The sequence below is a fragment of the Lampris incognitus genome, chromosome 3, assembly GCF_029633865.1.
Source record: "Lampris incognitus isolate fLamInc1 chromosome 3, fLamInc1.hap2, whole genome shotgun sequence".
In the NCBI taxonomy this organism is placed as follows: Eukaryota; Metazoa; Chordata; class Actinopteri; order Lampriformes; family Lampridae; genus Lampris; species Lampris incognitus.
The window spans coordinates 113,372,022-113,382,079 of record NC_079213.1 but is presented as its reverse complement, the minus strand read 5'-3'; the positions used below and the strand labels follow the sequence as shown (position 1 = coordinate 113,382,079).

The 10,058-nt window shown below is 49.5% G+C and overlaps 1 protein-coding gene across 1 annotated transcript in view; it reads right to left on the bottom strand.

The window, feature by feature from the left end:
• Window positions 1-2,356: 2,356 nt before the first annotated feature.
• Window positions 2,357-10,058, bottom strand: part of psmd1 (proteasome 26S subunit, non-ATPase 1) — an 81,881-nt gene continuing 74,179 nt past the window's right edge. Inside the window, exons 20-25 of the mRNA XM_056277199.1 lie at window positions 9,834-10,003; window positions 9,247-9,339; window positions 8,877-8,963; window positions 6,749-6,922; window positions 4,877-5,042; window positions 2,357-2,579 (exon numbers count right to left, since the gene is read on the bottom strand). Coding sequence (XP_056133174.1) covers window positions 4,896-5,042; window positions 6,749-6,922; window positions 8,877-8,963; window positions 9,247-9,339; window positions 9,834-10,003 — 671 coding nt within the window. The 3' untranslated portion in view covers window positions 2,357-2,579; window positions 4,877-4,895. The remainder of the gene's footprint in view (window positions 2,580-4,876; window positions 5,043-6,748; window positions 6,923-8,876; window positions 8,964-9,246; window positions 9,340-9,833; window positions 10,004-10,058) is intronic.

Here is a 10,058-nt window from a genome sequence, read left to right as displayed (position 1 = left end):
GTGTTAGTTACCCTTACAGTATCTCAGGCTTGGTTTTTACACTTTTGGGGTCTCTTAATTAAAATAAATATATATATATATACAAGAATATGTACAAAAACTGCATATTACTGCCAAATTGCATCAAATGGATTTATACACTGCATTTATACACTGTTGTCGCACAAAAAAAGAAGAAACGAGCCCCGGTGTCTGGATAGAAATCCCGTTAGACTCCAGTTGGCCCCGTGACGGCCTGGTGGCCTGTCTGGGGTGTCTCCCCACCTGCTGCCCGGGGACTGCTGGGTAGACTGCAGCATCCCCGTGACCCTGGGTAAGTAAGGATAAGTGGTTTGGATGATGGATGGATGAAATGGAATGAAACAGCAGCTCATCTCTGTAAACAGTGGAAGACGAAGATGGAGGAAGCAGGAAGGTCAAACGTAGCAGATGTTTACAGAAGAATCTGCACTAGAATCCTTTTAAGGGATCGCCGGTTCGAATCCCCACGTTACCTTACGGCTTGGTCGGGTGTCCATACAGACAATTGGCCGTGTCTGTGGGTGGGAAGCCTGCTGTGGGTATGTGTCCTGGTCACTGCACTAGCGCCTCCTCTGGTCAGTCGGGGTGCCTGTTGGGGGGGAGGGGGACCTGGGGGGAATAACGTGATCCTCCCACGCGCTACGTCCCCCTGGTGAAACTCCTCACTGTCAGGTGAAAAGCAGCTGGCGACTCCACATGTATGGGAGGAGGCATGTGGTAGTCTGCAGCCCTCCCCGGATCAGCAGGAGGGTGGAGCAGAGACCGGGACGGCTCGGAAGAGTGGAGTCAAACTACCATTGGGGAGAAAAGGGGGGAAAATAAATGGAATCATTTTAAATCTTCTCTTCATCTACACACGAGACCAAGAGAGAACTTTACCCCGGCGCACCCTACTGGGAGATTGTGGAATATTCATATTCCAGAGAGCTGCCACAGCTACTCCGTGACTCACAACTAGTCCGTGACTCACAACTAGTCCGTGACTCACAACTAGTCCGTGACTCACAACTAGTCAGTGACACACAACTACTCAGTGACTCACAACTAGTCAGTGACACACAACTAGTCAGTGACACAGAACTAGTCAGTGACTCACAAGTAGTCAGTGACACACAACTACTCAGTGACTCACAACTAGTCAGTGACACACAACTACTCCATGACACAGAACTAGTCAGTGACACACAACTACTCCGTGACACAGAACTAGTCAGTGACTCACAACTACTCCATGACACAAAACTAGTCAGTGACACCCGGCAGGACGAGGGTCAGCATCTGGACCGTGTTGTTAGGTGGGGCGGAGCGTCTTGTGTTGATGGCGAGTGGGTCATAACACGGGGAGAGTAATGATGATGTGCCTTACTGCGAGTCACACAAGCGACGTCATTCCTAAAATGAACCGCACAACATCCACAAGAGTTAGTATCTGCACACGACAAAAGAAAATTACTGATCACAAATCATTACCATCGTCTGACTGGGAGGGGATGTCACCCGGGAGGGGATGTCCCCTGGGAGGGGATGTCCCCTGGGAGGGGAGGTCACCTGGGAGGGGAGGTCACCCGGGAGGGGAGGTCACCCGGGAGGGGAGGTCCCCCGGGAGGGGAGGTCACCTGGGAGGGGAGGTCACCTGGGAGGGGAGGTCACCTGGGAGGGGAGGTCACGTCCCACCTTCCTGTTTTTAAAATCCCTTCTTCAGTGTTTTCCTGCAGAATTGTGAGGCTACAAAACAAACGGAAGCACTTTTCCACACAACTCTCCGTGTTGTGGACAAGCTCCATGGCAGCGTGATGTGTCTTCCCGTGCTGGCTTTTCGGTTTCTCTGTTCCGTTAATCACCTCACAGCAAGAAGGTCGTGGGTTCGAGCCCCGGGGTAGTCCAACCTTGGGGGTCGTCCCGGGTCGTCCTCTGTCTGGAGTTTGCATGTTCTCCCCGTGTCTGCGTGGGTTTCCTCCCACAGTCCAAAGACATGTAGGCCAGGTGACCCAAAGACATGTAGGTCAGGTGAATCAGCTGTACTAAACTGTCCCTTGGTGTGTGTGTGTGTGTGTGTGTGTGTGTGTGTGTGTGTGTGTGTGTGTGTGTGTGTGTGTGTGATGGCCTGGCAGCCTGTCCAGGGTGTCTCCCCGCCTGCCGTCCAATGACTGCTGGGATAGGCTGCAGCATCCCCACAACCCTGAGAGCAGGATAAGCGGTTTGGATAATGGATGAATGTACTGTAGATGTACTGTAGTTGTACTGTAGCTGTACTGTAGTTGTACTGTAAATGTGTGGACTAGAGTGACTCTACACAGCCTGTGCAGTACAACAAACACACACACTCAGTCTCCAATATAGATCTTTTATTGTGGTGACAGAAACTCACAACACTTCAACAGTAACGTGTGACACACAGCCTGTCTGCAGCGTGAGGGAGCCGGGACAAGGGGGACATGTAAAAAGAAAAGGAGTGCAGGGGCTGACGGGTGGAGAGCTGGATAGCTGGATGGAGGAGAGGAGTTGTAGACAGAGGCGCTGGAGGTGGGGTCCGTTCTTCTGAGGCCAGGAGACGCTGCCTGGGGAAGAGAAGAACACGCCGGTTAGCTGGTCCACTGAAAGATGTTTGTATTTCTCTCTTTTTAATTTCTCCCCAGTTGTATCCCGCCAATTACCCCACCCTTCTGAGCCGCCTGGTCTCTGCTCCACCCCCTCCGCCGATCCGGGGAGGGCTGCACACTACCTGCCTCTCTTCACCTGACAGTGAGCAGTTTCACCAGGGGGACGTAGCACGTGGGAGGATCATGCTATTCCTCCCAGTCCCCCCCCCCCCCCGAACAGGCGCCCCGACCGACCAGAGGAGGCGCTAGTCCAACAACCAGGACACATACCCACATCCTGCTTCCCACCCGCAGACACGGCCAATTGTGTCTGTAGGGACGCCCGACCAAGATGGAGGTAACACGGGGGTTCGAACCGGCGAGCCCCATGTTGGTAGGCAACAGAATAGACCACCATGCTACCTGGACGGATATTTGCAATTTTTGATTTTTAAAATCAGGTTTGTATTTCAGGCACAGAGCTGAAGCCCTGGCATACAGCGTTTGCTCAAGGGCACTTTATCTCCATGTCAAAACCTTGACTACTGGCCACTCAAGCCTTCAGCACAAACCCCAAACACACAACTCGTCTACACAACCAGCTCAAAAACAAGCCCCTTTTTTTTTCATATCTGGCAGAGCAGCTCAACCTCATCGAGCCGCAACGTGTGATGGAGACGGGCCCTCGCCTCATCACCCACACCTCATCTGTAACTCCGCACCTCATGGCGTGCTCCTGCATGGAGGCGCAGGACAGCCCTCCCGCTCTAACGCGGCGCTGCGCCAGGACTCAGCAGGCATCCGTCAGCGCCTCATTGGCAGCGCTCAGCGGGGACGTATGCCCTCAGCACCGCCGGTTCGAGCTGTTTACATTCCACAGCGGTGACGGCTGAAAGTGGGTCAGGCTACGGTGCAACATACCAGGAGGTCTCTTATCTCTGCACCGCCTGGAGGCGAGGCGACTGTGTGAGGCCACACAGCTGTTCCAGAGCAGCATATGAGACCCGGTCTGACACCGCCATGGCTTGCTGGCGACTGTAAGCCAGCTAACAGTTAGCTCCAGACCCCAGCAGGTGCGACACACAGTAAAGCTACCGTATGACTGGCTGCTTACGGCTGACACCCATCAGAGGTGAGCAGTGAGCTAGCCAAGTTTTGTAAAGGTGAAAAAACCTACGAATCAGTTTTGTTTATCAGATGTGTTTAGGGAATAAAAGCATGAACGTAGTTTGACGTGTCCTACATCATGAAGTTACAAGAGTCTGGCTGTCATCCTGGACAGCACCTTAACTTCTGAAGGCCATGTCAACATTGTCGCTCGGTCTGCATACTTCCACCTACGCAATATTAATCGTCTTCGCCCGCCACTTACACCTAACAGCACCGCCATACTCACTCACACCCTGGTAACATCCTGTACTGACTACTGTAATTCTGTCCTCTTTGGTCTTCCCCTCAAGTGTCTTCATAAACTTCAACTGGTCCAGAATTCAGCTGCCCACATCAGAACCAGAACTCCTTCCATAGATCACATCGCTCCTGTTCTTCAGCAGCTCCCCTGGCTCCCTGTTTAAATACCGTACTGACTTCAAGATCCTGCCCCTCACCTTTAAGGCCCTTAATAACCTAGCTCCTTCATATCTTTCTGAACTCCTTCATATCCACACGCCCTCCCGCACTCTCACATCCTCTTCTGCTCTCTAACCCACTACACCATTGGCCCGCTGGACTACCATGGGGTCTAGAGCCTTCAGTCGTTCTGCCCCCCGCCTATGGAGCTCTCTCCCACAAGACCTTCACAACACTGACTCTCTTCCAACCTTCACATCCCATCTCCAAACGCACCTTTTCACCCTGGCATATTCATCTGATCCACGCTTCACTGAGTTTTGTGCAGATGATGATTTTATACTTACCTGTTGTGTTAACTTTTTATTGTCTACCCTGCTTTGTTTTGATTTTACGCTGTCTGATACAGTGCTGCTGGTTTTGTTTGGTTTTTTTTTTAACTGTGTTCTGTAAAGTGTCCTTGAGTGTTTTGAAAGGTGCCCACAAATAAAATGTATTATTATTATTATTGTTATGTGTCCACACTTCAATACCCACAACAAAGATAGAACAGCTCAGATGAAGAGATGGCTGATCATGTGATTAAATTATAGTAGCATTTTATTTGGGATTTTTTTCTTCTGTAATTTGGGTTTTCCATTGAGCCTTTCCTTGTTCGGAAGGTCAAATCTTGCAGAAGCTCAAACACTGTGTGTGGGTCAACCTACCTGGCTACCAGGAGATGATCTACTCATCAATGTACTCAAAGGGCTCCGGCGGCTCGGGCTCCTGCTCCTCTTCCTCAATCTTGGGGCCGTGGGCGGATACCGGCTCCACTAGCTCCTCCTCTTCCTGACTGGTATCCTTCATGATGATGATGCCGCCCGTGTGCAGCTGGTGACAGACAGGAAAACCCACCAACAGAATGAGTGACATCAGCAGTCCCCCCCAGCAGATAGAAGACAGACAAGACTGATGTTCTCCACAGCCGACATGCCCACTGACCTCCCTCCAGCACACAGCCACAAACCAGACCTAGTCCTTTCTGGAAACAACAAACCAGACCTGATCCTTTCTGAAAACACATGAACCCACACTTTCCACAGAGGACTAAACTAGAAAGACTGAGGAAAGAGCAGAAGAAATTACTTGGTTTGATAGATTTTTCTGGAGCCCACAGGGCAAACATCCACCTTTGTGCAGCCAGTGAGTTCAGCTCCCGTATATCAAGTCCACTCAAGTAAGTTAGTTGAGTAGTTTAGTGTCTTGCCTACAGCTGCATGAAGCCTGTGGATTCGAGGGTAAAGTCAATGATTTCTGCTTCTGGTGTGGGAAGAGGGCGGCATGAATTCATGTTTGCAGAAGCCTCAACCATTACCGGTGTGGGAAGATGGCGGTGCGAACTTGCGTTTGCGGCGGCCTCACCCGGTACCGTCCCACCCATGCAGTGTCTTGTCTACATCTGTGTCTTTGGATGTGTGTTCTTGTAGTTTGGATGTGGGTTCTTGTAGTTTGGATATGTGTTCTTGTAGTCTGGATGTGTGTTCTTGTAGTTTGGATATGTGTTCTTGTAGTTTGGATATATGTGTTCTTGTAGTTTGGATGTGTGTTCTTGTAGTTTGGATGTGTGTTCTTGTAGTCTGGATGTGTGTTCTTGTAGTCTGGATATGTGTTCTTGTAGTCTGGATGTATGTGTTCTTGTAGTTTGGATATATGTGTTCTTGTAGTTTGGATGTGTGTTCTTGTAGTTTGGATGTGTGTTCTTGTAGTCTGGATGTGTGTTCTTGTAGTCTGGATGTGTGTTCTTGTAGTTTGGATGTGTGTGTTTTTGTTTGGATGTGTGTGTTCTTGTAGTCTGGATGTGTGTTCTTGTCTTTGTGTTGTACTGCTGTGGGCTGGGGAAACCATACTTCGTTTCATTTCATGTGCGCAGGTGTATGAAATGAAACGACAATCAAGTGTTCCTACAGTTGTTAAAAGCTTGTCTGCATAACCTCAATGTAAGGTGGTACAATAAAATGGAAGGGGAGCGAAAAGACAGGGACATTACAATAGTCTAATCTTAGCCTGGTGAGGACATACACAGTCACAGGCTACGTATGGAGGGGCTGATTTCACGTCCACAAGAATTTACCACTGGACCCTGTCGAGGTTCACAGCAGGAATGGAGTCTGGCTCTCTACTGGGCCACAGATCCACCACAACCACCCCACAGCAGTAAATCTGATCTGGGAGGTTTAATTGAAACGCGTGAGAAAGGTTTCAGTATAGCGGTGGGGGGGGGGGGGAGGGAGAGAGAGAGAGAGAGAGAGAGAGAGAGAGAGAGAGAGAGAGAGACCTTCACATGGAACAGTAGAAATGATTCACACCCATGTCCAGTCACACTGTAAAAGGGAAAGTTTCACGGGAGGGCAAGTTGTGATGACTGCCTCCCCTCCCCTGTCTCTGTGACACGATAGTCACAGAGACACACACACAGACACAGAGACAGACGGACGGACTGAGACAGACAGACAGAGACAGACAGACTGAGACAGACACAGAGACAGACAGAAGACAGACAGACACAGAGACAGACAGAGACAGATAGATAGAGGTACCGGTTTGAAGGGCTGGTAGCGGCAGGTCTCTGGCATGGTGAGGACTTTGAGCTGGGCGGGCAGCACCCTGGCAGGGTTCTCCAGGAGCTGGAAGCTGGGCTCAGGCTCCTTCTTCTTCTCCTTGTCTTTCTCCTTCTCCTCATCCTTCTTCTCCTTATCCGCCTCCTGAACCTCCTGTTACCGTGAAAACGCGCGCACGCATGCATGCACGCACACACACACACACACACACACACACACGCACACACACACACACACAGTCAACCGCTGTTTTCTCTAGCTGTTACTTGGGACATTTTGTTGGGACATTCAGATTCACTGCTCCTCATCACCACTGGTCTTTTTATTGCAGGGAAACATCCCCCTGCTGTGTCTGTTCTTCTTCTCTGGTTTTAAAAGAACATTCCAGGGACTTTTCTTTCAGCTCATAGAAGTGGTTGCTGACTGGTGTGTGGGGGGGGGGGATTGACCATGAAGGACCACAGGTTTTGGATTTCAGACACAAGGCAGAGATATTGTTCTCTCCTAATGGGCCTGAACACAACCTCTCAGACCAAACCTGGACCAGGAAACCTCTCAGACCAAACCTGTACCAGGACATGAAAAATGACCAAATCTGAACTTCCCATCCCCGGTCCAGCCATCATAAATAAATAAACCACAGAGCTGAGATGTGAGCTGGTCAGATGAATCCAGGTTGACCTCTCAACACAGACAGTGAAAGGTGGAGATAATCAAACACACACACACACACAGCTATACCAGAACCCAGCTGGCAGGACCTGCTGATGGAGTGTGTGTGTGTGTGTGTACCAGCTTTTCTATCCTCATGGAGACCAAAATTGGGTCCCCATGAGGGACGGGTCTATTCCAGGTCGAGGACTTGGGTTTAGTCAAAGAGGGGTCCCCACAAGTATAGGGGCACATGGTGTGTGTGTGTGTGTGTGTGCGATAGATATAGACATGGTCCCATCTCGGGGTTATTTTTCAGGGAGACTCCTCTGCCGGGTGGGAATGTGGCTGACAGAGGAGGTTGCTCCTGATGGGTCGCCGACAGACGGGGCAGCACAAACACAACATAAACACAACATATTTCCACTTGTGTCAGTTGAAAAGAAAGCGGTCCCTGAATGCCAGACACAAACCGGGGCTTCCTGCCAAGTACGAGACTTCATAAGTCACCTGCAGGACTTCTCGATACAAATTATTGTCTGTGACATTCAAGCCCTTGCAAAACAAGTTCATACAACGAGGGTTAAGCCTACCACCACCACGGAAAATCTGTCTGTAGTACAGTGCAGTATACCGGAGGTTTAAACCCGGTGTCTGGGGTGACATTCCGGCGCCGGCGAGCTTCAAGTGATGCATTTTACCTCAGCCAGCAGTGACTGCTTTGCCAGAGCTGAACTTCCGTGTGACGAAAGTGTCTGCACGCCTCCGATGGGCCGGCCTTCAGGGCTTGCTGCTGGAAAGCTTTCAAGCTATGGCGGAAAAACCAAAGAAGGAGGACCCGAGAAAAGTTTCTGATGCTGTGAGAAAAAACAAACTCGGTGTTCAGAGGACGGATTAAAGTAATAAAAAAAAAAGAAAAGAAAAGAAAAAAGCGACTGATGGCGAGAGCAGACTGATAACCATTGGTGTTGCGTTTCCTCGTTGGACAGCACTGAAAGAAGAGAAGTAATTACTCTCTCTGCCAGAAGGGGGAGACAAACCTTCGGCACTGCAGGGTTACAGGGTGGCCAGTGTGAAAAAAAACTCATTTTCTTTACCCGATATCTTCATCTTCAGCAGAGAGGGGGGTTATGATTTGAGAGGAAAGTTTAATTTAAACAAACCGTGTTCGTACGAGTGTGTGTTTCGAGCTGAGGGTGAATGTGTGGAATAGTCTGGATATGAACTCCAGCAAAGTACAAACATTCAGTTCAAAAAGATGTACCAAAAAATAATTCTAAGAGCAATGGGGATGAAGAAGGGCTGTGGTAACCAGGTTTTATATTACTGACGCTGGGTGATATCTGGGCTGTACACAGAATTGGGATAACTGTTTATAAACTGTATATAAATGAAAAATGATAAAAATGAGTCTGTGATCTAAAACGGTTTCCTCCATGTTCTGCTGGGAACTCACCACTTCCATTTTCTCCTCCTCCTTCTCTTTCTTTTCCTTCTCCTTCTTCTTGGCTTTGGCTGTGATGGAGAGAACAGCAGTGGATACCTGAGAGAGAGAGGTGGAGAGAGAGAGAGAGAGAGAGAGAGAGAGAGAGAGAGAGAGAGAGAGAGAGAGAGAGATAGTAACATTTTCAGGATCATACCAACACCTCATCCAAAAAGAAAAACAAAAGCAGCGAGAGAGAAAGTGAACTCGACTCAAACACGGCTAACAGGAGGAGGCTCCATGATGAAACCACATGGGTTTGAACAACTACTCAACAGAAAATGAGGAGACCATCTCATCTCTGTGACGACCTCTGTCGTGACCTCGGCACCCGTTCTCTCACCTTCTCCTTCTCCTTCTCTTTGGGGACCTCCAGGGCCGGAGGATATGCGAAGGTGGAGGGCTTACAGTTGGAGCGGTACTGGACCTTGGGCATCTGAAAACGGAGAGAGATGGTCAGCTAATAAACATGTAGGTCAGGTGTCGGGTCGTGTTGTGTAGTCCTACTGATTTTGTGTCAGTCAGACTGACAGCATCAACAGATGTCCTTCAGATGAGAATTCAAACCCAGGAGTGAGAACAAAGCATGATGGATGGTACAAGCGGTGTGCAGTGTGTGTATAAGAGGTGTAAACACAGCATGGCTGCCAGAAAGGGATTCATATGACTCCGTTTGCAGCAGTATTGTGCATCTGTCAAATTGAGACACATTTCCTCGATATTCCTTCTATGTTTGATACCAAGAGAAACATCAGAATCAGAATCATGTGTATTGGCCATGTAGGTTTGCACATACATGGAATGTGACTCTGGTTTCATGGCTCTCTCAGTGTACTTAACACAGAATAACAACACTACAACACAACGTGTGGCAGTTCTACATACCATACACACACAATCAGTAACTCAGTGAGTGCACAGACACGTTACCTTGAGGTCTTTGTTGAGGCCGATGATGGCGGTGGGGGTGAAGGCTAGCGACAGGAAGTGAGACAGAGGGAACCAGAACCAGAACTGGGTGAAGACCAGCAGGCCCACCACTGACGGCATGTGAGTGTGTCCCGTCCTGGACTGTAGAGAGATGGTAACGTTACGTCCACCTGGAGATAAAGGAGGAAGGGAGGGAAGGGATTAGGCAGGGAATTACAACAGTGA